We start from the raw sequence: 27,500 nt of genomic DNA, 5'->3' as shown, positions 1-27,500 counted from the left end.
CGACCTCCTTTCCCTCAAGGTTTCATTTTTGTTTTCTTCTTTTTTCTCTTTCCACACTTCTTCTTTCATTTCCTCTCCCCTCCTCTGATTTCTTCTTATATTTCTTCTGTCCTTTCTAGTCTTAAACTCTGGATACCCACTGGCCTCGAGAGAACAGTCATGTTTCCAATATGTCTCCATTTAGCAGAAACCAAATGAACAAGAGCAGGGCCAAAACAAGAGCAGGAAAAATCATCACACAGCCACTGGCACAATCTGCTTATCTTTCACTGCTAATAGCTTTCATGCTCATTCCTTCTGTGTGCACACATGCATGCACGTGCGCCCATGCACACACACACACACGCACACACACACACACGCAGGGAAATTCATGTATTCACATGTTGTTCTTTACACAAAAACACATTCAGATCAGTGAGGATACACATGCTCATCCAAACTTGCTTGGGCTGTTTCCTACCTCTGCCGAGAAGTACATAATGATAATTACAGTTTGGGCCTATATCCCTGAATTAACCAGATCAGACACACACACAAGTTCCAGAAATGCCAGGGGCTGCTGTGGTGTATACTGACTGAAGCGCAGTGTTTGAGAAGTCCTGTGCTGGGGAAGTGGTCCGTTCAGCCATTGTTCTCTATTAAAACCTCCTGGGAGCCATCTAAGCAAGACTGAGAGATGTGCAGGGCCAATAAAAACTCCAGTCAGACCAACAAAGAGTCAGAAAGACGACACACTTTATTAGGGTGTTATTTAACAATACGTTACTGTGACCGAAGAGCACTAGATGAGATCGCGCAGAAGTAAAGCTGCAGACACAAAGTCCTTAATATTGCGCTGTGAGATACTCATACGATAAAGACAGACAGACGTCAGCCAGAGAAGCCGCAGAGGAGAAAAACAGGAGCCGGAGCTCAGGTGTGTGTGCCAACCGCAGAGGCTTGGAGGTGTTTACAGTGTGAATATATGCCAGTAAGCCTCATTGACTCACTTGTGTGGGTATACCAGTTTTTCATGTGCCCATAATGGTAAACCATGAGGGTATTTCACTAAGCCACTCTTTTAAGGGCTGTTTTACAACGCAGCACATTCAACAACATATTACATGCAGCTGCATTTAAAACGGTTTTCTTCCATTCTAAAATCGCTCGCTGCACACTCTCTATTCACTCTCAGTTCACGCTTCCATCTGTCAAACTAAATGCACAGTTGTGTATTAACCTAATTTTAAATTCTAACTGGATTTATGAGCATTTATATCTGCACAAGCACTTCCTCTCTTGACTGCCCTTTCTTCTTTTCATTCCTTTAGCGACCCTGAGGGCAGGACCATTGTTTAGAAGGGCGTCACTGGTCCCCTCTGGGTGCTGTGTCCCGGGCTGCCTCTTTATGGCTGCAAGGCCCACCTAATCAATTGCCCACTCCTGCGCACACAATTAGTCTTGAGATTTATACAGCCGGGTAAACTTAGGGGTGTTAGTCTCCCTAAGGCCAATCAGCATTCATGGGCTTTCCAGAGAGTTCTCCTTATACGCTGGCCAAACGACACTAATAAGCTTTAAGTGTGTGTGTGCGCGTGCATGCAAGCGTGTGCACGTGTTTGCGACTGACACTAATTAGCAGCGCTGGTGCACCTATTTCCTCAGCACCATTTCCTGTGATAGTAATTATTAGGTATGTGTGATAAATTCCAGGCCCTCTTCCACCCGTCCCGAGATAAAACAAGAGGAGAACAGACAAAAAAGAGAGGCGGGAGAACGTTTCATACTCAGAGGAAGTTAAGTAGGTCAGTGTTAAAAGAGCGATGAAGCAAAAGTCGGAAGAGATACTGAAAGAATGATTTTACTCAAGTGGGGAACTCGGTACATAGTTGAAGGCAGTTTCCACATGCAACATTCCCCCATTGGCTCCTTGATGTGGCCTCCCTGTCTTTCCTTATGATTGTCAATCACTGCATTCCTTTTGCATGTGTGTGTGTTTTTTAAATCTTTTTCACTTCTTTTCTTTTCCTAATCACTCCAACTTCAATATGTCATTTATCAGATTAGGACAAAAATTGCGTCTTTCTTTGGAAAGACTCTTCCATCTCTATCAGTTTAACAAAACACGTATATCCACTGTCGACCCTCAGCAGACGTCCTCAGAGTGTCACAGTTCATCACCACTTTTATGAGCCTTCATCTCACTTACGCTTTAACTTAAGGAGACAATGCCACTTCTCATAGCCACTCCATGGTTCTTGAAACCTCACTGGTACCTCGGCCCAGCAGTTCTCACACTGACGCTTACAGAGAGTGTACATCTGTGCAGCAGCCATGCAAAACTCAAACCAGGGTTTACAAACTGTGCAGAACTTCCAAATCGTATTTAATGGGTAAGTCGGTGCTTGCCAAGCACGCTATCTGACTATAGGCACCAGTAAAATATTAATAAGTAGTGATAAAATATAACCATAATTGATGTTAAAACAGCCCAACTTGTGGCATGAGCAGATTTGGGTCCAGGAGAAAATGGCTACAAAGATTTAGTGTTAAATATAGTATTCAAACTCTAAGAGTGTTAGCCGAGCCGAGCAGTATCCAACTTGAAAACCTAAATACGTGAGCAAACTTTACATGTATCTCTGGACTATTTGTTTCCACCCTTGCGGCTCGCATTATAGGATCTAGAAAGAAGTCTCCATTACCTTACTATACCGAACAAGCGACTTGGAAGCATTTCCATGTGATGAAGTCCTCCATTGACAAAACCTCAAAGGACGAGTTGGAGGAGCTGGGTGGAGCCTGCCTAGGCCTTGACATAATAAGACACCTATAGGCTCAACAGCTGACACACACGTCGAAGGTAAACACATGTGTCAGAGGGCACAGGAGCATAGACAGACATGATGAATGGGCTGAAGATCCCACGAGGCGGCGCGCATACAAACTTGCTCAGAGAGGGGAAGGTGATGTGGAGTCAGCCCCTCCTCATCGCTGCAACACAGAGAATCCCATTCACATACGGCACTGACCCTCCATGTCTCATCATTACCTATCACAACAATGGTGCTATAACGCCACGCGGTAATTGTGCGCATATGGCTGTGCAAAGGTGCATAGGTGTGAGCATCCACTTCAAGTTCTTGTGTACAAAATGCTGTGACGTCATATATTTCCGTGAGCTCAGAGTCATTAGCAAAATGATGTCAGTATATGTGAATGTAATTTTTAGAAAAACCACAAAAACATAATATTGCCTATATTGGCTTGCTGAAGATATGAACGTGTAAATGAGGCTTTTCAGTCTAAAGGTGTGTGTGAGTGTGTGCACATGCTGCATTCATTTGTGTGTTCGTTTTTAAGTTTGTGAAAACCCGCGTGTGTGTGTCCAGGTCCCTGCGAGAGATCAGTGAGCAGGGACATGACCTTGCCAGTACAGCTGGTCTCTCTGTGTGTTTAGTCAGTGTAACCATGGCGATGGTGCTATGCAGACAGGATGTCTACATTGGGGATTTTGAAGTCATAACGTCGCTACTGCTCTAAGCTTCATTATGCCATGAGTTACTGTAAGCGGGCAGCAGATGGATATGTGACAGAATGTAATCTGGAGTTGTAATTGAGGTCTTGCTATGTTTCCACTGTGTAGAATATTTCATTTGCACTTGAGTGAAGACATGATAAAAGAAATGAGTGGTGGCATTTGACCTGAATTTACTTTTGTATAATCTCACACCATAACTGTTCAGAAGGCTTTCAAGCGTCAAGGACAAATGTGGGTATAATAGGATATAAAAAGCTTAAGGATCTTGTTTGTTATTTTCAGCCTTTCTGTCCAACATGTTATTTAGAACCTTTTTAGAGAAGAAGAAAAAGCAGACAGCTATATTAATGTCATATTTACAACGTCTCTTTATATGTTCATTTAGTTATTAAATTGGATTCTTATAGCAGTTACTGTCACAAAGAAACAGCTATTCAGAGTATATTTTCTCTGTGTTTAATCATTGCATTTAAAGCTTTCTATTTAATCTTACTTTAGTAGTTTAGATTTGTGTCCATCAAGCAATACCAGGAAGAAGTAGGAGATCACTTCGAGTAAATGTAAGTTAAGACATTTTTTGCCAAATATTCAAAGTAATAAAAAAGCCATCTTCAATGACAGAAGCACATAATATGATCGCCGACAGAGATATTAACATTAGCGAGTCTGTTGGGAAGTTCATTAGGAAACAAAAACCAATGACAAACTGCTGCAAGTACTAAAAGATGCTTGGAAGAACCTGCCTGCCAAGTGTCTTCAAAACTGTATAAGACTACTAAGGAAATCAAAGCTCTTTTGAACTAAATACTGACTTTATTTATTTAAAAAAAAAAAAAACAATTGGTGGCCAATTACTTGAAAACATGCTCCACCTCTCCATGAATCGCTTCCTTATCGTGGTGGAGGGGTTTGTGTGACCCAGGGATCCCAGGGGCTATGTTGTCTGGGGGCTGTTGTCTGATTGGGAGGAACGGCCTCCCTGATCTGAACCCGAGCGGTGCTTTGTTACTGGACTTCTGTGCAAATCACAGTTTGGCCATAACGAACACCTTGTTTGAAAATAAGAGTGTCCATAAGTGCACGTGGCACCAGGACGCTCTGGGCCGCAGGTCGATGATCGATTTTGTAATCGTATCACCAGACCTGCGACCATATGTTCTGGACACTCGAGTAAAGAGAAGGGCTGAGCTGTCAACTGATCACCACCTGGTGGTGAGTTGGATCAGGTGGCGGGGGAGGACGCTGGTGCACCTAAACGCGTAGTGAGGGTGTGCTGGGAACGTCTAGCAGAGGCCCCAGTCCGCGAGATCTTCAACGCACACCTCCGGCAGAGCTTCAACAGCATTCCGAGGGAGACTGGGGACATTGAGTCCAAATGGACCATGTTCAGCGTCTCCATTGCCGAAACTGCTGCATTGAGCTGCGGCCGCAAGGTGGTTGGTGCCTGCTGTGGTGGTAATCCCCGAACCAAATGGTGGACACCAGAGGTGAAGGGAGCCACCAGGCTGAAGAAGGAGTCCTATCGGGCTTGGTTATCCTGTGGGACTCCGGAGGCAGCTGACAGGTATCGACAGGCCAAGCGGAGTGCGGCTCGGGCAGTGGCTGAAGCAAAAACTCGGGTGTGGGAGGAGTTCGGAGAGGCCATGGAAAAAGACTTTTGGACTGCCTCGAAGAGATTCTGGCAAACCGTCAGACGTCTCAGGAGGGGAAAGCGGTGCTCTACCTGCACTGTGTATAGTGCTGGTGGAGCGCTGCTGACGTCGACTGAGAAAATTGTCAGGCGGTGGAAGGAATACTTCGAGGACCTCCTTAATCCCACTGACACGTCTTCCGAGGAGGAAGCAGAGTCTGGGGATGAGGGGAATGACCCGCCAATTTCCGGGGGCGAGGTCACTGAGGCAGTTAAACAACTCCTTGGTGGCAGAGCCCCTGGTGTTGATGAGGTCCGCCCCGAGTTCCTGAAGGCTCTGGACGTTGTAGGGCTGTCCTGGTTGACACGCCTCTGCAATGTTGCGTGGAGATCAGGGGCAGTACCTGTGGACTGGCAGACCGGGGTGGTGGTCCCCATCTTTAAGAAGGGGGACCGGAGGGTGTGTTCCAACTACAGGGGGATCACACTCCTCAGCCTCCCTGGGAAAGTCTATGCCAGGGTGCTGGAAAGGAGAGTTCGTCCGCTAGTCGAACCTCGGATACAGGAGGAACAATGCGGTGTTCGTCCTGGTCGCGGAACACTGGACCAGCTCTTTATCCTCTCGAGGATACTTGAGGGTGCATGGGAGTTTGCCCAACCAGTCTACATGTGTTTTGTGGACTTGGAGAAGGCATTCGACCGTGTCCCTCGGGGTGTCCTGTGGGAGGTGTTGCGGGAGTATGGGGTGTCTGGCCCATTGCTACGGGCCATTCGATCCCTATACAACCGTTGTAAGAGCTTGGTTCGCATTGCCGGCAATAAGTCGGACTCGTTCCCGGTGGGTGATGGGCTCCGCCAGGGCTGCCCTTTGTCTCCGGTTCGGTTCATAATTTTTATGGACAGGATTTCTAGGCGCAGCCAAGTGGTGGAGGGCTTTCGCTTTGGTGGCCTCAGAATCTCATCTCTCCTTTGATGTGGTTCTGTTGGCTTCATCGGGTGAGGGCCTCCAGCTCGCACTGGAACAGTTCGCAGCCGAGTGTGAAGCAGCGGGAATGAGGATCAGCACCTCCAAATCTGAGGCCATGGTTCTCAGCCGAAAAAGAGTGCCCACTCCGGGTCGGGGATGAGTTCCTGCCCCAAGTGGAGGAGTTCAAGTATCTCGGGGTCTTGTTCGCGAGTTTGGGAGAAGGGAGCCGGAGATCGACAGACGGATTGGTGCGGCGGCTGCAGTAATGCAGACGCTGCACTGGTCCATCGTGGTGAAGAGGGAGCTGAGTGTAAAAGCGAAGCTCTCAATTTACCGGTCGATCTACGTCCCTACCCTCACCTATGGCCACGAGCTGTGGGTAGTGACCGAAAGAACGAGATCGCGGATACAAGCGGCGGAAATGAGCTTCCTCCGAAGGGTGGCTGGCCTCTCCCTTAGAGATAGGGTGAGAAGTTCGGCCATCCGGGAGGGGCTCAGAGTAGAGCCGCTGCTGCTCCACATCGAAAGGAGCCAGCTGAGGTGGTTCGGGCATCTGACAAGGATGCCCCCTGGGCGCCTCCTGGGTGAGGTGTTCCAGGCGTGTCCCACTGGGAGGAGGCCCCGGGGCAGACCCAGGACACGCTGGAGAGATTATATCTCTCGGCTGGCCTGGGAACGCCTTGGTGATCCCCCGGATAAGCTGGAGGAGGTGGCTGGGGAGAGGGAGGTCTGGGCCTCTCTACTTAGGCTGCTGCCCCCGCGACCCGGCCCCGGACAAAGCGGATGAAGATGGATGGATAGATGCTCCACATGAAAAGTAAAAATATTTAAAAGGTATGCGTTCTTTGTTTCAGTGTGATGCAGGTATTTGCTGATATATGTTGTGCTAAAGTTGGTCATTTTACTCCAACAACTGCTCTTCATATGGCTCTTCCAACTCTTTACAGCTATAGTTCAGCTTCACCTTTCTTTCTTCCACCACTCCCTACATCCATCAGTCCCTCCATCAATCCCTGGCCCAGCATATCATTCTCCATCATGTACTATTTCCTCCCTAAATCTATGATACAACTTCCTCTTTTCCTCATTCTGTCTTGTAATTTTTTCCTCCATCTCTTAACTTTTCAACTTGCCACTTAGCTACCCCAAAGAAGTTCCGCTTTATCAACTCTGCATCGAAGCTGCCACTGTTTTCCCCCCTTTCTTTCCACTATCGTCGTTTCCATCACTGAAATGTAAACAGAGATAATATCACCTACATTCCCAAAGTCTATAGAAGGATCAGGTTCAGTAAGCCACTGCGATGTTGTGGCATATATAGTTTTATCCTATTCAGACTATGGAAACATCTCAATGACTAGCTATTCAAAATGTCCAAACACATAATTTCTCTATTGTGCACCTATACCCCATGACCCAAGACTTGTTTAATGACTAGCTCCTCCAGAGGCCATCTGTGTGAGTGTGAGTGTTTGTATGTGTGTGTGAATATTGTACAGTGTGGTGGAAACTCAATCTGGTGTGGGGTGACAGAGGAGACCTGCAGTGTTCTTAAGCATTAAGCATTCAGCTATATAGCTATATCTGTAAAAGGCAAATATGAAAATGCTCTCCCTCTCTCTTTCTCACACACACACACACACACACACACACACACACACACACACACACACACACACACACACACACACACACACACGATGAACAGGGAAACCCAGAATGCAATGAGAGTATTGAAAATGCTTTTTCCTTCCTTGTCTCTTTCATTAACAGTGTTGAAAAGCCAAGAGTTCTCTACCTCCCTCTGGCTTACACACACACACACACAGACACACACACGCACACATATATATGCACACATTAAAGACACACACAGAAAGCTCTCCAATTCATTGGAGACATGCCTCACATGGTTTGCTTCAGCTGGTCTTCTTGACAAATGCCACATTACAGCAGAGGGAAGGAGAAACTTGGCATGCAATCAAACTTCTCTCATGATTTAAGATTTGAAATGCTTCAGCATGTGCAGTCCCTCCATTCCACTCTCTGCTCCCTCTCATTCCCTCTTTCTGCCCGAAAGAGGGAATTTTCTGCTTTCCCCCTAACGTGTCTCGCTTGTTACCTCTCTTTCATTGCTCTATCTTTCCTGTTTAGCTTTCCCTCTGCTAACTTGGAGCAGAGCTGTGCTCTGGGAATATGGCCCCTTTTAAAGGAGTAAGCCACAGTTTGTGTAAGTATGTGCATGTCTGCAGACGTGAGTGATTATATGCGAGTTCCACTGAGGCTGTGTGTACGTTCTGCAAGTGTATCTTTGCAGCTTGTTCAGCTGTGTGTCAGTCTCACGAAGCTTTGCCCTTTGCAGTTCAACAGTCCTTTAATCCTCATCACCAGTGACCCCTAACCCCTGCTTCTAACCTCTTCACGCACACACACACTTAACCGTGTACAACAGACCACACACACAAACATGCACATTCATGCCTCTCATGTCCCCTTATCAATGGCACATTTCTAAAGGTCTTACCAATGCAGGCTTGAACAAAAGCTGAAGGTTCTACTTTGTTGTTTTTGTTGTTCATGTCAGCGAATCATCACAACAACCTTCTTCCTCAGATATATTTCTAATAAAATCAATATAAGCTACCGGACCACTAACTCACTAAAATAATCACATGCTACTTTGCTGAGCATTTTTCTATACTGTACGTAGACCACGCTTTCTGACTTTATCATATGTTATTCATTTCCACTGATAAACATTCCCAGTAATGCTTGGAGGGTGGAAATTGAAACAGACAGGAAGGTGGTTTGTATCAGCAGTGTGTGTGTTTGTGTGTGTGTATGAAGATAGACAGGCAAAGGGCACCCTGCTGTCAGTAGTCAGAAATACCCTATACAGCTATATGTACATCAGATATGTGTGGTCTGAAGAGCTGAAGCCACAGTAGGCTTTAACAATTGTGTTTTCAATACATACAGAATGTGCCAGCCTTCTCTTTTGTACTGCACTGAGTAGCTGACATTAAAGGCATTTCTCCGCAGCACATGACAAGCAGATATGTGGTTCCATGCTCCTTCAATCAGAGCGCTCAAAGCAAACGCACATGTAGCCAAGCCACTTGCAGATCACTGAACTCACTCACACATCCATACACAACCACTGACATACACTCACACATGGAAATGCAAACAGTTCTACACATCCTCCTCCTAAGCTTCCTTCTGCTCTAACTCCCTCTGTGTCACAAAGACACATGAAGCAAGAGCTGCACACAAATCTAAGACTACACCACCTGTCCTCAATAAACTGAACTTTTCACGAGGCACCTTTAGACAACGGCTGATCCTGCTTCAGAATACACCTCAGAGCTGATGTCTATATCACACTCAAACACGAACGCATATGTGAACAGGTGAGCAGATAAATGTGCCTAATACAATATTAGACACAGGTTTATGAGCTGCAGTGAAAAAAATGCTGCTATTTTTACAAATGTTCTTGATAAAACAGTGAGTAAATCATGCCAGTGCCCATCATACCATGCCAAAAAAAGAAAATCTACTTTTATGGGCTGTCAGTCACTTGCACTCACACTTTTAGTGTACTTTTATCCCCCCTTCGGAGGCAGCTGTGGCTCAGGAGGTACAGCAGGTCGTCTACCAATCGGAGGGTCAGGGGTTCGATCCTCCAACTTGCATGTCAAAGTATCCTTGGACAATATACTTAACCAAGAGTTCCCCTGAATGCATTTATTATAGTGTTTGTGAACATTAAGTTAGTGCTTATGCACAGAAAAGGGCTTTTGTATGAAAGGGTGAATGAGGTTTGTAGCAAGAAAGTGTTTAAACTGAGTAGAAAAGTGTAGAATCGCTCACTACCAGTCGATATGGTAGCTCCGTGTCAACACGTGGGGTACTGGGGCAATAATTTAATTTTAAAAATGCATAACTAAGAAATTACTATGTAACTGAAAACATTAACTTGGGATCAACAATTTCTACTTGAGATACATTTGAATGGCATTTATGTAATAGTGTAATGGAGCCAAAAACAAAGATTAGAAAGTTAAAGGACAGTGGTTTAATTCCAGACTCTCCCAGTCTGCATGTTGATGTGTTCCCTGACTCAATACTGAACCCCAAACTGCCTCAGATGCATCAAATCACATGATTTTTAAAAAAGTAAAACATTTGATAATTAACTTCTTACAACTGAAATTATTCACACAGTCCTGATGTTTCAGGGAAATAATGTTAAACATGGTGTCCAGTGCTGTGACTTCTTACCTAAAAACATGGTGTATTTCTAAAGTAGTAATACAGCATGACTCAAATTTTTACCCCTCTGTTAGCATCTTATTACTAAAATATCCAGTGCTACTCATTTTACTACACATCTTGCACTGCAAGAACGTTGCCTTTAACTTTAACCTAAACAATAAGCACATGAAAATGGCACGTTTCTAATATTGTGACCTAAACCACAACACTAACCACTTTGTAAAGACAGATGTTTGGGCCGACAGCTGTACTCAATTCAGTTAAACTTCAACTAAAAGCTACCTAATGTAACTGAAAGTGAGTGCGGTATATGTAGACATGTAGGTGACTGCGACACTCACTTCATCTCCAGAATCTCCTCCAGCTGCTTTCGTCTCTCCTGTCGCAGACTGTTCAGATGTCCGTCTCTTTCATGCAGCGACTGCTGAGTGGAGGACAGACGCAGTTTTGTGGCGTCCAGCTCCTGGCGCGTCTTCTCCAAAGCTCCCATCAGCTCCTCCAGCTATTCAGTGGAAGACAAAGAAGGAAGGTGGTATAAACACACTAGAGGACCCACATTGATCCGTTCTTAATTATAAGATAAGTTTATAATAATACAAAGAAACATGTCTATTCTGCACTTATGCATGCACACTCACACACAGAAGTGAGCATGCTAAAGTAATTTGATATAGGACAAGTTATCTGCTGTCTGTGTGTGTGTCAAGAACGTGTGTTGGATTGCTAAAAGATGACATAAAATGACAGCCTAAACATTGAAAATCAATGGCCAGCTGACATTTAGGAGCAGGAGAAATTACTCGGGGTCACAGGTTAGCTGAGTGATTGTTCTGACCCTCTCCTCTCAACCCTCGCCTTTCACTTATCATATTCTCAAGTGCAGTTGTGCTTTAGAGCTGAGGATAATGATCAACCTCTTGACTGCATCCTCTGTATCTGCACACACATGTGTGTCTGACAGGATATGACCTCAGGGCGTCATTAGACAGGAAGTGTCTAATTGTCTAACAGCTAGCACTTCACAATAGGATGCAGTATTACTCAAGCATGTACAGATGTAAATGTAAAACAACAGGAACATACATTTATCATTGTTTACTTTTGATGAGCTGCTAATTTGTGATACAGGGTAAAAAAAATCTAAAGTTTGGAAGAAAAAAAGGAGAAAGAAAAATGCAGAGAAAAGGATTATTGGGGAAAACCACTGCATGGGGTAGGACATGAGAGAAAGGAATGGGCCTCTTTTATGAAGGAGCCAAATGGTTCACACATTTTCAGGACAGTTTCCATCTCCTCCAGTTTTCTAGGTGTGTTTCACAGATGTCAGCTTACGTGCTCACTCTTCATGAATATCACACGCTGAATACGAGAAGAAAAAAGCAAAGGGAGTGCGGAGCGCTGAAACTTAAACAGTACGGTTGGAAAATGACGACTTTCAGTCAAAACTTCTTCAAAATGTAACAAAATATTCAATATATTCAATAAAATACACCCCATAGCTCTGCCAAGAACAATTGACCTCAGTAGTTTCTAGCTGTTAATAGACCGAGCAACGTCAAAATATGCACGTCTCCAAACTTACACCATTTTAATATTCACTGTTTGATTCCAGGATCGAGTGCATACAAAGCCAATCTTTTCTTCTTGAAAGCCAAGGGTCACACACACAGCTCCACTTACACCCACCACATGCCTATCAACCCTCATGCACCAACTTTTCCCTTCCCAGTCCCTTATTAGTCCACCACCCAGGCTAGCCCTCACTTCACAATCACATCATTAATAAGGAATACAATGCATTTTAGTGAAATTAGGGACCTAATCAGCTTAGCAGTGAGCCTGTGCGTGCTAATTTAGCTCAACTTCAAGGCAAAGCCCCCCAGCCAGGCTAAGGCCTTCTAAGGCTGGCCCAAAGCCCCTTTAGTTGATAAGCTGATTGAGGGCTCAGAGGTAAGGGCCAAATCCCTCTTGTCCGTTTGCGTTGTGTTGCTGGTTCAAAGGCCTAGTTCAAACGCCACAGAGGGGAGAGCAAAACAGCAGAAATCAAGAACAAGAGAGAGAGAGCGCGGAGATAATTGCGTGAGACAACTTAAGAAGGCAGATGGGAACACGCAAGGCTCGGGACAGTGGCTGGACAGCAGAGATGATTGTATGAGAAAGACGAGAGGCAGAGGGAGTGAGAGACTTAGAAAACAAGGGTGTGAAAAAAAGTGACCCAGGGCATTACCCATGCTCCATTTCAGCAGGTCAGGCTGATGGAAGACTTTCAGCGCATTACACATCATGAGACTGATTACTCTGGGACAGAGGGGAGAAGAAAGAAGAAAATCAAGCAAAGAGTGAGGAGAGGAGGGGTGAGAATGTGAGTTTGGCAGGGCGGGCTGAAGCAGTGCCAGAGTCAGGTGATGTTTCAAAGGAACTGGTTCCTCTCTAAGTCGCTCCACGCACTCTTTTCCAGTCTCCGAGGCAAGACTGGTGATTGACTGACAACTGTCTAGTTTTAAAATGATGGCATGCTGAACCGCTCCCGTCTTATGTGGTAACGTTATTTTGGCTGACAAAGCTCACTCCTTTGACAGCGAACAGTGAGCATCGGTGACTGAGCACCTTGAGCACTCGGGCAGCTTTCCTTGTGTCAACAGTGTGGCTGTAACTCCATTCTAGTTCAGCTCGTGTCAAGTTCAGTCGCTAGTATGACCACACGCTGGCTCGGTATGTTTTCTATGCGTAGGGTTTGGATTGACTTATAATAAAGGCTTGTGACTATGGCTCGTGGGGTCAATGAATGTTAATGTGTCATCAGCTAGAAAAGGCTTTTCCTGAATCTTTGGGTAATCTCAGGTCACAGCTGAATCATTTACTTCTATGCGTGCAAAAAGTCCCTCAGACATAAATATACTTTTCTGACTTTGCAGTGAATCAGAATATTGTTTGATAAACACAGTATCCATGCTGAATGCAAGTCAAGCGTGCAAAAGTACAGAAATTGTGAAAAGAAGGGAGAAAAAAAACAAAAAAAAACAAGCCGCAGTTAGCGTTGGCGCTCGCAAAATTTTCTAAACTGAGTTTGACCTTCCCTTACTTTGCTGCTCCGGCCTCTCTTCATCTTTTAAACTCTCCCAGGAAGCACACGTGTGTGTTTGAGGCAATATAGCCGCCATTCTGCCTCAAAATGTTGGTTCTTGTTTTAACCGCCGATTGCTCTCATGTTACTTGTGGCACTCGTAAGTAATGCGAGGTCATTCTCATTCAAATGCATGCTCACACCGAGAGGAAACACACTCCCTTGCCTTGTTTCTCTTTCCCACCGCAGACACACCTACGTACACACACACACACACACACACACACACACACACACGTAAACTTTTTTGGGGCCTGCTCAAAGTTGTAGACGGACCAGCAGGCAGCCAGAAAGGCAGCCAGATAAGCAGGACATGTGGTTAAAAGGGGCAACCTGTGCTCCATCAAGTCTCCAGCTTTGTCAGTCACTCTGCTTACAGAGACATAAACTCACAACATCTCAAACGTATGCTTACATTTTCAAAGATGCAAAGTTAACAAGAAAAAACGAAAGGAGGCCACTGGAATTTTTTCTCCTTTTTTTTGGTTTGAAATTTCAGTCAAGAAGAATAAAATAAACAAAAGAGTGTTTAGAGAATAAAAAGTAAATTAAGAAGAAAAAGCAATAACAGAGAGGAAACAAAAGGCAACTACCCATTTGGTAATAATGATATAATGGTCTGCCTGCAGCTACATTTTGAACCACATGGAGGCGCAGTTAAGTTTTGTTTTTTGCAGTGGTCCTGAAGTCCTGAATGATCTGATCAACTGATCACAGAGTTTAAAAGGTACACAAGGAAACCTGTGTGGAGAGCCTCGAGACTATCTGTGTGCATGCGTGCGAGTAAATGTATATGGTGGTATGGCGCCCGATACGCGTGCGCTACGCCGGGTAAACCTGTCTCTGGGCCTGAACCCGGGCAGCCTCCTCCTGTGCCCAGAGAGCCTCCCTATGTGCAGAGGTGTTCATGCTTTCTCTCAGTGCCCTCTCCAGCTCCATGATCCGCTCAGCTGTGTCCCGCATGGCATCCTGGGAAGCCAAAAGAGGAAGCTAGGGGCATGAAGATTTAAGGGGAGGGGTTTTGGAAGCAAAGCAGCAAAAAGTAGGAAGATGAATGTTTTTTCAGTATAGTTTGCTCTTAAATGTTCAAACGATTTGGTGCACAAATCATCTGCATTCACACTGCACTGTTTGGTCCTTTGCAAAAAAAAAATCATTCTAGCTAAATCAGAAATGAAAGAAAAGAAAAACAAATCCTGCAGCTAGAGAAGCAAACAGACTTCCCACATGAAGAATTAGACACAGCCGAGACACAAGAGAGAGAGAAGTAGGGCAGAAAGAGTTTCTAAGTGCTGTGACCTTTGCTGCCATCCATGTGAGTGTGAGAATCTGTAGGTGTGGAGTAGACTGTGTGCATTTACATGCAGTTTGTGTGTGGCCTTTCACACCTATGGTGAGTGGAAGAAAAGGATCCGCTTCCACCCTGGTTGATGGAACTGTGAAAGAAAACACTGGACAGAAATAATAAACCCTCTGATTCTCCATCTCGCCACCTTTCTTTTTTTGTCAACTTTCTCTGCAGCACCGAAAGCGTTGACTCACTTTCTAGTTCACACGTTCACACTTTTCTGGGAGCACTACAGAAGCTTTGTGGACACGTGGACGAGGAAACAGTTTCCAGTGATTTTAAATGGTTAAACTAATGAACTGATAAAGCAAACTTACAAACTTCACACTAAACCCCAGATCTGAATTATAGAATTACAATCAAATTCTGGTTTGAACTCATATCAAACAATGAGCCTTTAACTATTACGGAAACATATAGTCCCATAATTCTCTGTAGAGTCACAGTGACACAAGATGACAATAAGAAGGGTATGTAAGAAAGAACAATTAATGGCAACACGCTACAAAATCTGTCCATAAGGAGCAACAAAAGTGTCACAAACCTGATATACTCATGCCTTACATCTACATGTAAAATATAAATGTGAACGAGGTATGTGAAAAGCAATAAGCACTGTTGAGTAATAGGGATGGCCGGACGCTCTCTAGGAAACGTGAGAATAAGTCTGGCTGACTGCTGTTAAAATGATATTTCATCTCAGAAATAGATGCTACATGTTTGTGAAAGTGAATATAATCTTTGAAAGAGTGGCATCAGCCAGCTTTAGCTGCCCTGTAAATGTGCACATGTCTCATGTCTGACAGGGATCTAGAAAATATTTTGTATTACAAGAGAAATCGCTTGTGATGGATTCCACACATGTAGTGAAAGTCATTTTATGAGACAGCGCCAGGAACACACAAGTTGCACATGAATAGCTTATTAAGTGCCTCCAATAAATACTAAAGAAGAGGAAATAAGTATAAGGTTGGTACAATTATCAGCCCATCAGTGCAGGAGGCTAACTCACTGAGCGAGTCAGTGGTGCAGACTAAAACTGCAGCAACAGGATTATCCATAAGTGTGATGAAAACATTGCCAAGCCATCCGAATCACAAGTGGATACTTGTGGCACGTTACGTCGGCATGGCACAGCTGGAGGTGAGCGACAAACACCCACACGCACACACAGAGCCAGGCCGAGTGCGTCAACGGTCCGAAACTGTAATTGGATGTGACAGACAAGCAGTAACTCGATGCACCAGAATCAACAAGTACTGGTCTGACCCCACCCAACAGACAGAAACACGCACACACACACCCCACTGAGATGGGGCTGCCACTGCTGGACCCCTGAGTGTAACCTAACCAGAAAGCTGTGTCTGCCCCTGTATGAATGTGCACTATAAATGTGTCTGTGCATACATGTTTGCTTTAAGTTTTATTAGTAACACGAGAATATCGCTGGCTTTCAAGACTACAAAGAATGGGGAAAAATAGGGCAAGAAGATACAAAAGCACAGAGAACGGGGAGAAAAGTAAAGATAATTGCCTCTGCAGCAACAATCATCACCTAATTCCCCCAGGAAGGATCATTATGGCTCTGGTCTGTTCTGGCTTGATGAAGGGATTACGATCACTTACATAAACGAGCGGAGAGTGAGAGAATGCACATTTCCAGCAGCTGTGCACCTATGATCAGACATCTGTCTCAGTCTTTATGAACTGTTGTGTTTCATAATTTAAAATATGCTAAATATGTATGCAGGGCCAGACATCTCATAAGTAATTTAGGTCCAGTTTACAGACTCTGGGAACAATCTTTTTTTTCTTCACATTTCCCCCTAAATCAAAAAACAAAACAAAAAACACAAAAAGAAGAAACCTTCCTTGCTATAATTCACTTTCAAAAACAGGTGAGCACCGAGGGTTGCTGATGCCTCTCAGTTACAGATAAAAGAGAAATAAAAGGCCGGTGTGAAGGTTTGAGGAGAATACTTCCGATGTGTTTTCTCTGTGTTTGTTAAGTGCAGCGTGGCGCGATGGAGACAATGGAGCAAAGAGATGTTATCGCTCCATCCCACATAAACTCTTCTGGCAAGATTGGGAGAGTTTGTTTGTGTGTGTTTACCCTTGGAGCGTGCTGTGTTCCTGATGGAGCCAGAGATAAGAGAGAGACAGAGAGCAGTGGAAAGAGAAAGGAAGAGGCCACAACCAGCCTCACCGCTGAGCAGACACAATCCGGTCGTAATGTCTGACGTCACTAGCCGTGTCTGGGTCTAAACTCCGCTGCAGGTCCATATATCAAACGATCACTATGGCATTACTGAGAGTTGAAAAACTGTCTAAAGTCTTTCATCTTTAATAAAATGATCAGCGTTCTGCTCTACCAGGTGTAACAACTGAGTTTAACATCCAGGCATCCATGAAAACGGAATTTATGACATTTAACGGAGTTAGAAGTTAGCAGGGAGTTAGCTCGCTAGCTTCTATCTAAATACAATATAGCATGTCCTGACTGCGGGGTTTTGGAAACAAATTCAAACGTACAGCTCTGTTATCACTTCCAGCATAAATGAAGACAGAAAACTAAACAGCAGTGACGTTTGTAGGGTTACTGAAGTTGGGCTAGCTGGTATATAATGATGTGCTATGTGACCGCTAGCGACACAGCTATGTTAGCATAATATAAACAAGCTAACTTTTTTTCCACTCGATAAAAGTTAACGTGAGTGTTCTCGGTGGTCAGGAACAAATGTAATCGCATGGCAGGATGCTGTAAAAGGACCAAACTTCAGCCAGGAGAACAACTGAGATAATCCATCCACAATACGAGGTTAGTCATTCATATACTGCTGCATGGGCTGGGCTGTAGTTACATCCTAAGGTTTTAAAAACTGAGCTTAAATAAATGATTAGCGGTAATAAAAGCTGAGGGAGGTCAACAGTGATCACTGACTGTTTTAGGAGCTTTTTGAGATCAAATAGAAGAAAATACAAAACATTAAACATGTTAACAACACAAAAGCCACATTAAACGCAGACTACTTTAGACCCGGAAGTAGGATTCGTCACGTCATCACTTAACGACCGGATATACAGATTGTATGTTGTGTCTCCATAGCCAGTGAATATTTGATCTAATGTAACCTGACTTCAACATTTCAATGTTTTATTGGTATGCCTTTGTTGCATTTTTAACAAATTCCTCCTATATTTACCTCGAAATGTATTACATTAAATTGCTGTCTATTAGCTGACGTCTAAGAAACTTAAGTCTTATTCATGTTGGATTGATGTCCAAGTGATAAATTTCTTCTGAAACCTGCCCCAAAAATGGGGAAACGTTTTTCTTCAACTTAACTGCGCAATCGAATTGACTAAAATGTGGTGCACATGTGAAATCACTGTTAAAGTGGATTTTGCAATAACTCATAAGGATCAAAGGAGTCTTTGACGTCAGACGGTCTGGAGACAGAAATATCTATATTATAAACTGTTCTAATGGAGTTTGTGTGAATTTTATGTTCATTTTAAAACAAGTCTAAGACTCTACAGCCGCCTTTGTGGTTCAGTGAGACTATATCCTCAAAGCTTAAGCACAACATTGTTTTGGACTACATGTTAGCTTTGGCATAATCAAGACTGTCAAAGCTAGCATGCTCGTTTGTAACCGCACTATTGTTTGCCATGATTGTCCTTCTAGGTTAATGACATAGTAACAGTTATTAATTCCCAGAAATAGGTTGATGGGAATGTTTTCAATGAAGTGTATTAGAATTGAGGTTTTGCTGAAGGAGTTACCAACATGATTAAAATCATCTTGAGGAGACAAATGTGTGCCAAATTCATGAGATTTCATCCAGTGAACATTTAACTTTGAACCGCAAATGTTAAAAAGATGCAAAAGTTTGTTGTGGAAGAAGCTGGTAGATCATCAAAGTTAGGGTTTAAGCACTAAGTATAGTGGATGTCTGTATCGAGTTTCATGGCAATCCACTGAATAGTTCTCTAAATATCAAGATTAACCGAGAAAGCTTTAGAGCCATGCCGCTGGCACGGCTAAAAATCTGTGTTGAGACATGAAAGGAGTTAACGTTATAAAGCACGCATGGATAAGTGAAAGTATGCAAGAATGTTATGTAAGATGTCAGCACAAAAGGAATTACAGTCCAGTGAAAAAAAGAGCTTTCACAGGACACCATGTAGTGCTGTGGAAAACTAAGTACACCCACAGAATTAAGAAGGTGAGTAGCAGCAGCTTTTATAGTCTAGGTGTAACATATCTTTGTAAAAGCAGAAGTTTAATGGTCTGGAGCGTTCTGGTTCATCCTAACACAATCCCATAATCTTCCCAGTAGTGGGCGTCCCAGCAAATTCACCCCAAGGTCAGACTGTAAACAGAGTCTCAGAATAATTGCATTAAACCTAAGAGCTCCATCCCAGACAAGTATGGCTTGTTTGGAAGGGCTGTCAGGAGAAGGCCTCTTCTCTCTAAAAGAACATACTACTTCCTATAGGTATGCACATTACCAACCAAACAAACTACACAACCTCTGCAACAACCTCAGGAGGGATGATGATTTGGGCTTTACAGCTACAGGACCTGAGCACTTTGCAGTTATGGAGTTAATCGTGAACTTGTCTGTACACGAAAGCATTCTAGAGTCAAATGTGACATGAATGCAACAGGACGATGAACCAAAGCTCAGCCCAAGTGCAATGCTGTGGTGGAATCATGTAGTCCTGTGAAAACTGTTCTGTATATTGTTATGCAGAACATCTGGCTCAGATTACTTATTAAGAATGAGAGCAGCTGGAAAGAGCTGCTTTTTTTTCTTCTCTTGGCCACGCCCACCTCTCAGGTGCAGCCAGTTGCTCTGAAGACCGACTGAGGCTCTTGCCAGAGGAAACAGAAAAGAATAGCACAGGAAACCAGGAGGGTGGAGCATCACAGATCAATGACAATAAACAGGGATTTCAGTCTGATTGCATGTATCTGCTTGAAGACGAACATTTCCTTTGCTCAGTATTTTTTAATATATTCAATAACTACAAAAATAAATGGAAATAACAAAATTTTGCAGACCTGAGGCCTTTCTCAAAGCTTCTTATCCAAGATGCTTCTTCTCCAATCTCTCCCAATTGACATATCTGAGCGTCTGCCACATTTAGTGCCATCCCAAACATTAAATGATGTAGTCAACAAAAATGTGATGGTTATATTGTATTCAGGATAAATGATACTAATGATAACACTGCTAATAATATGCTATAATAATAATAATATTTAAAAAAAAATACGAATCAGAGATTTTCAGAAAGGGCTTTTTAAAGAACCTCAAAGAGCCGAGGAGAGTAAAAGAGATCACAAACATAAAGGCGAATGACCGTGTAAGCTTCGAAAACAAGCAGTAAAATCTGGTAAACACTGAAGGTCAACAAGAGTTAGAGTGATGTGGTCACCTCCACTGGAACGAGTTAAAAGACGAACAGCAGCACTTGGAGGCCTGTCTGACGTTCAAGAGGAGCGCAAATATACTTTGCTGTAATCTAGAAAACGATTGATGTCATTTGAATGTAAAGTGCTGTATATTCATGGGGACTGTTGCTACAGCCAAGCAGCTCGACAGAGTTCAAAATATGAAGATGTTTACAAAAAATAGAGAAAGGCCACCAAAGGAGTTTGGAGTAAGTTTTATTTTTCGCACATGAAAGAAGGAAGTTTGTCCCAAAGCTTGCAGCTGTATTTATATGCTACACCTGAATCAAGGGCGCTTCGTTCAGCTGTTAGTGTAACTTCAAAAAGACTCGCACTAAGGACGCACTAGGTAAGGTCCGCTTCAGCGTGTCCCACGTCCCTGTACCTGACATGCACGTCATGTCTCTTTCCAGCAATACTAATGTGTGTTTCACAGACACTGTTTAGATACAGAAATAGGAAGTTGAATGCTGGCTGCCAGAATACACAAATAGCAGAATAGTTCAACAGAAAAACAGACTGAGAGAGACTCTTGGTCTGTTTGGCAGGAAGGTAAATGTACTTTACTTCATCCGTCCCCTGGGGATAACCTGGCATGGCTACACTCTGTATATTAACACCTCAGCCTGCAGACGAGTAGAAGTATACGTGTGCACTCACACAGTGAGTCAACACTCTTGTTGACGTCTAAGCAGGTAAGCAACTACACAAATTACATCAGAGAGGGTACATCATGAGGTCTGACTAGACACAGTGTGCTGCTATTCCCATGTGAGTCACCATGATGCAGTTTTTAGGTATGGAACTGAGTTTTGTTTCTGGTTAAGACTCTGAGATCTATGAATGGAGGGACTACAGCACAGCTAAGAAGAAGAAGAAATTCATCGACATCATTTGCAATTGGTGGTGAGAGGGGAAACAAAAACAGGTAGATGAACTGAGAATGAACCAAACTGAACTCTGCTGGTTGGAAACATGAAAAAGAATCCAAACATAACACTGACATAAACGTACGAACATAATCAAACCTGTGATAACGAGTGGGGATGTCCATCAATCAGGGCGTCTTTCCTCATCTCGCCTGGCACCGTCTGCTTCTGGATGTTAGGAGACTTGATTTGTCTTCAGACAGAGAAAAATGGATAACAACAGATAAACAAGGAGTGTTTGTTATATCATATATCAATGATCAAAATCTGAAATACATTAAATGACTAAATTTAATGCTATGAGATATACGGTCATTTGAAAGTACAAAACTGCTTGCTTTTTTGACATATTTGAGCCTTTTAAAGACGACAATTATCCATAAAAATATTCATCAAAATGACCATTTTCTTCAACAAAAAAGAAAAGGGGAAATAATTAATCAAACCTTCAACACCATGCAAGTAGAATTCGAGGCAAGTAGAAAAAATGCTTATGGACGCCTACAGAATGAGTCTAGCAAGTGATTGCATGTACAAATGCAAGAAACTCTTCAAGATGCAGATGAAGACATGTTGCATGAATGAGCGGTCAGAAAACTCAACAAACAGATGCCACAAACACAGGCAACATCTTTTTAAGTCAAGAGTGGACTGGCTTTCACCTCAGAAAAATAGTGCACCAGTTGAAATGTATGTTCTTAAAATGTATGACAAAACCAATTTTCCTTGAGGTTTTCTTCAAGTATATTGCCTTTGGACTTAGTTACTGTATCAAAGAGAATCAAAACATTATCCAACTATGCCAGAAAAGTGGAAGATTGTCATTATTAAGCCCCATCAGGAAACACATTTTTTGCATTTAAGCTATCCTTTGTATGAGGAACAATGGGAAGCCAGTGTGCAATCGGGGACCAAGATTTCTGCATCCTTATGTTGAAGTGTCCTTGGGCAAGAGACTAAAACCGAAGGACCTCCCTATGCACCCTTACAGGTTTCCATGTGTGCACGAGCTTTAAAAATATGTCTGTAAGTGCAGCTTGCAGTGCACTTTGAGTACAACGTAAAGAGGTGAAAAAGTATTAAAAACTAGAGTAGGTTAAGCACAGAGCACAAGTTAGCCTATATATCAAGTTGTTGGGCAGCACAGAGGCACATTGGTGGCCTCGCATCAAGGTTGTTGGGTTTAACCTGACAAACATGTCCAAAGATTGCTTGTCAGGTTAACTGGTGATTCTAACATTTGGTGTGATGGTAAATACTTACACAACACAAAAAATAACAATAATAACAGCAATAATACAAAAATTGGTGTGGGCATGGAAGAGCTGAGCCAAGGGTGAAGGAGTTTTCATGAAATTCATTATATTTCAGGGGGATAAATCATACAGAGTGAATGTTAAATGTCTGAACCTGTATTTACACATCCTAGCGTTATCAGAGGGGAAATCCTCGGCCTGCCCAGCACTGTGCAGCTGCAACTGATATCTGACCACTGGCACAACATGGTGCAAAACCGTGCTTTACTTGAAACAAAGAGGCTCTGAAGACGTTTTAAGTTAAAAGTTATAAATTATAATCAAAAGCATATAAATTAAAAAGTAAAACCTCTGACATTTATCCTCTGGTTCTGTGGTAAAACAGGTGCTTCCTAAGATGGAAACGATGGCTAAACTGGGAAAATTTCAAAGATTCTTGTGGCTAATGGGATTTTTTAAATGAATGGCTCCAGAGGGACAAACATGCAAAGTCTGGCCCTTGTGTCCACTTTTGAAAGATTGCTTCAACTATCAGCTGCACTGTGATGACGGGCGAAGGAGCGGCTCCCAGAGGAAACCAGCATAAACTTGGCGAGATCGTGCAAGCACCACATAGAAGGGGACGTTGTTTTCCACATGACGTGAACATATGTGCATAAATTACACTTCCTTGCAGTTTTTATTTTGCGTGTTTGCGTCTGCGTGTGTGTACCGATTATTGAGTACAGCACAATATTTAACACGTACAAATAAGTTCGCTTCATTGTCCTGTCTTGCTTTATCTGGCTTTATTTGTTTAGTTTTATTAGTTAAAACAAGTTCTGCATGCTTCATCTCAGAAGACTGCAGAGCTGCACTGTGTACAGTACATCAGGTAAGGATGAATGCTGTGTGCCGAGTCTTAGCAAGAAAGCAGACTGGGACAAGACAAGACACGACTGAGGTAGGTGAGACACTGCTGTGTAAATCTTTCAACAACAAAACACAAACATATGCAGACAGGAGATGCGAGCACATGCATGCGCACCACTGTGCACATAACCCACATTCTCCTTTTAAGAAATAAAATGCCACGAGTCTGATTACTGACAGAAACACACACATGGGTAGTAAATCTGCTGTCAGCGTTGTGTACTGCTCAGGTGCTGATTACAGAGTTGAACTGTGTAACCAGCCAGGATGGATATGTATTAACCTCCGCGCCAATCCCTGAGCCTTGGTATATGTGGCACACACATATTAGGTTTAAAAAAATATGGAAAACACACACAAGCCCTCACAGTAAACTCACTACTACTAGACACTCATTAACCACAAAATGCATGCACCCTGGTCTTAGGGTAGAGTTCATGTTTACTCACAAATATGCTCAAAATAGAATTAAAACACATCTCTGAGCTCCCAGTTAGGCCTTCGTACTTTAAGAGAAAAAGAAAATGAACAGAAAGTGCGAGAAAGCTGACAGTGACAAATTAGTGCTTAAGAGAACCCTCCAACACTGTAAACAAGCTGTGACCAAGCAGCTGCTAAAATGCGCCACATTATTATTCCACATCCACACTGGTGTGTTTATTCTGGGCGCAACCGACAAGCTGCCCCCACATGTGGGCAAATATTTGCTGTCACAGCCCTTAGTTGGAAGCATGTGTGTGTGCATGACTGTCTGTTTTCATGATTGATGTTGGTGTGCAATGAATGTGAAATATGTCTAATAAAAAGATGAATACATTTAACACCTTCTCACCTTGCCACACACACAACAGTAACCTTTAAAACCATTGAGGAAGTTTTGGTTATAATAACCAAACATCTCTAAAGTTAGAAATATCCTGTCTCAGAGTGACGCTAAAAAACTCACTCTTTATGCATTTATTACTTCCAGGCTGGACGACTGTAATTCATTATTATCAGGAAGTCCTAAAAACTCCCTGAAAAGCCTTCAGCTGATCCAAAATGCTGCAGCAAGAGTACTGACAGGGACTAGAAAGAGAGAGCAGATTTCTCCTGTTTTGGCTTCCCTTCATTGGCTTCCTGTTGAATCCAGAATTCAAAATCCTGCTCCTCACATACAAGGTCTTAAATAATCAGGCCCCATCTTATCTTAATGACCTTGTAGTACCATATCACCCTATTAGAGCACTTCGCTCTCGCTCTGCAGGCCTACTTGTTGTTCCTAGAGTATTTAAAAGTAGAATGGGAGGCAGAGCCTTCAGTTTTCAGGCCCCTCTTCTGTGGAACCAGCTTCCAGTTTGGATTCAGGAGACAGACACTATCTCTACTTTCAAGATTAGGCTTCAAACTTTCCTTTTTGCTAAAGCATATAGTTAGGGCTGGACCAGGTGACCCTGAATCCTCCCTTAGTTATGCTGCAATAGACGTAGGCTTCCCATGATGCATTGAGTTTTTCCTTTCCAGTCACCTTTCTCACTCACTATGTGTTAACAGACCTCTCTGCATTGAATCGCGTCTGTTATTAACCTCTGTCTCTCTTCCACAGCATGTCTTTATCCTGTCTTCCTTCTCTCACCCCAACCAATCACAGCAGATGGCCCCGCCCCTCCCTGAGCCTGGTGCTGCCGGAGGTTTCTTCCTGTTAAAAGGGAGTTTTTCCTTCCCACTGTCGCCATAGTGCTTGGTCATAGGGGGTCATATGATTGCTGGCTTTTTCTCTGTATCTACTGTACAATATAAAGGGCCTTGAGGCAACTTTTATTGTGATTTGGAGCTGTGTAAATAAAATTGCATTGAATAACCAGAGACGTGTTAGAAGGGGGCGTAATCAATATTTCTATCAATATGTATATCTGTTATTACTCTCCCTTCTGGAAACCACACAGGTTTATAAGTCTGCCGTTTCATGTCTCTGGCTTGCATCTTTAAAAAAAATGTTTTTAATCACCATCTTGTTGATTTTATGAGTTTTTATCATTTTTATGAGTTGGGTTTGAAAAGTGACGCTGGACAGACCCGGTGCACCTAAACGCGTAGTGAGGGTGTGCTGGGAACGTCTAGCAGAGGCCCCAGTCCGCGAGATCTTCAACGCACACCTCCGGCAGAGCTTCAACAGCATTCCGAGGGAGACTGGGGACATTGAGTCCGAATGGACCATGTTCAGCGTCTCCATTGCCGAAACTGCTGCATTGAGCTGCGGCCGCAAGGTGGTTGGTGCCTGCCGTGGTGGTAATCCCCGAACCAAATGGTGGACACCAGAGGTGAAGGGAGCCACCAGGCTGAAGAAGGAGTCCTATTGGGCTTGGTTAGCCTGTGGGACTCCGGAGGCAGCCGACAGGTATCGACAGGCCAAGCGGAATGCGGCTCGGGCAGTGGCTGAAGCAAAAACTCTGGTGTGGGAGGAGTTCGGAGAGGCCATGGAAAAAGACTTTTGGACTGCCTCGAAGAGATTCTGGCAAACCGTCAGGCGTCTCAGGAGGGGAAAGCGGTGCTCTACCTGCACTGTGTATAGTGCTGGTGGAGCGCTGCTGACGTCGACTGAGAAAATTGTCAGGCGGTGGAAGGAATACTTCGAGGACCTCCTTAATCCCACTGACACGTCTTCCGAGGAGGAAGCAGAGTCTGGGGATGAGGGGAATGACCCGCCAATTTCCGGGGGCGAGGTCACTGAGGCAGTTAAACAACTCCTTGGTGGCAGAGCCCCTGGTGTTGATGAGGTCCGCCCCGAGTTCCTGAAGGCTCTGGACGTTGTAGGGCTGTCCTGGTTGACACGTCTCTGCAATGTTGCGTGGAGATCAGGGGCAGTACCCCTGGACTGGCAGACCGGGGTGGTGGCCCCCATCTTTAAGAAGGGGGACCGGAGGGTGTGTTCCAACTACAGGGGGATCACACTCCTCAGCCTCCCTGGGAAAGTCTAAGCCAGGGTGCTGGAAAGGAGAGTTCGTCCGCTAGTCGAGCCTCGGATACAGGAGGAACAATGCGGTGTTCGTCCTGGTCGCGGAACACTGGACCAGCTCTTTATCCTCTCGAGGATACTTGAGGGTGCATGGGAGTTTGCCCAACCAGTCTACATGTGTTTTGTGGACTTGGAGAAGGCATTCGACCGTGTCCCTCGGGGTGTCCTGTGGGAGGTGTTGCGGGAGTATGGGGTGTCTGGCCCATTGCTACGGGCCATTCGATCCCTATACAACCGTTGTAAGAGCTTGGTTCGCATTGCCGGCAATAAGTCGGACTCGTTCCCGGTGGGTGATGGGCTCCGCCAGGGTTGCCCTTTGTCTCCGGTTCGGTTCATAATTTTTATGGACAGGATTTCTAGGCGCAGCCAAGTGGTGGAGGGCTTTCGCTTTGGTGGCCTCAGAATCTCATCTCTGCTTTGATGTGGTTCTGTTGGCTTCATCGGGTGAGAGCCTCCAGCTCGCACTGGAACAGTTCGCAGCCGAGTGTGAAGCAGCGGGAATGAGGATCAGCACCTCCAAATCTGAGGCCATGGTTCTCAGCCGGAAAAGAGTGCCCACTCCGGGTCGGGGATGAGTTCCTGCCCCAAGTGGAGGAGTTCAAGTATCTCGGGGTCTTGTTCGCGAGTTTGGGAGAAGGGAGCCGGAGATCGACAGATGGATTGGTGCGGCGGCTGCAGTGATGCGGATGCTGCACTGGTCCATCGTGGTGAAGAGGGAGCTGAGTGTAAAAGCGAAGCTCTCAATTTACCGGTCGATCTACGTCCCTACCCTCACCTATGGCCACGAGCTGTGGGTAGTGACCGAAAGAACGAGATCGCGGATACAAGCGGCAGAAATGGGTTTCCTCCGAAGGGTGGCTGGCCTCTCCCTTAGAGATAGGGTGAGAAGTTCGGCCATCCGGGAGGGGCTCAGAGTAGAGCCGCTGCTGCTCCACATCGAAAGGAGCCAGCTGAGGTGGTTCGGGCATCTGACAAGGATGCCCCCTGGGCGCCTCCTGGGTGAGGTGTTCCGGGCATGTCCCACTGGGAGGAGGCCCCGGGGCAGACCCAGGACACGCTGGAGAGATTATA

General features: G+C 44.3%; 1 protein-coding gene across 2 annotated transcripts in view; it reads right to left on the bottom strand.

The window, feature by feature from the left end:
* The window catches only part of LOC101477967 (ERC protein 2), a 165,591-nt gene that overhangs the window by 62,932 nt on the left and 75,159 nt on the right, over positions 1-27,500 (bottom strand). Inside the window, exons 12-14 of one of the 2 annotated variants that reach the window (XM_076878162.1) lie at positions 21,366-21,459; positions 14,363-14,515; positions 10,743-10,903 (exon numbers count right to left, since the gene is read on the bottom strand). In XM_076878162.1, the coding sequence (XP_076734277.1) occupies positions 10,743-10,903; positions 14,363-14,515; positions 21,366-21,459 (408 nt within the window). The remainder of the gene's footprint in view (positions 1-10,742; positions 10,904-14,362; positions 14,516-21,365; positions 21,460-27,500) is intronic. The other variant, XM_076878163.1, reaches the window with a different exon arrangement.

The sequence above is a fragment of the Maylandia zebra genome, linkage group LG20, assembly GCF_041146795.1.
Source record: "Maylandia zebra isolate NMK-2024a linkage group LG20, Mzebra_GT3a, whole genome shotgun sequence".
In the NCBI taxonomy this organism is placed as follows: Eukaryota; Metazoa; Chordata; class Actinopteri; order Cichliformes; family Cichlidae; genus Maylandia; species Maylandia zebra.
The sequence above is the reverse complement of the archived record's forward strand: the minus strand, read 5'-3'. Positions and strand labels throughout refer to the sequence as shown.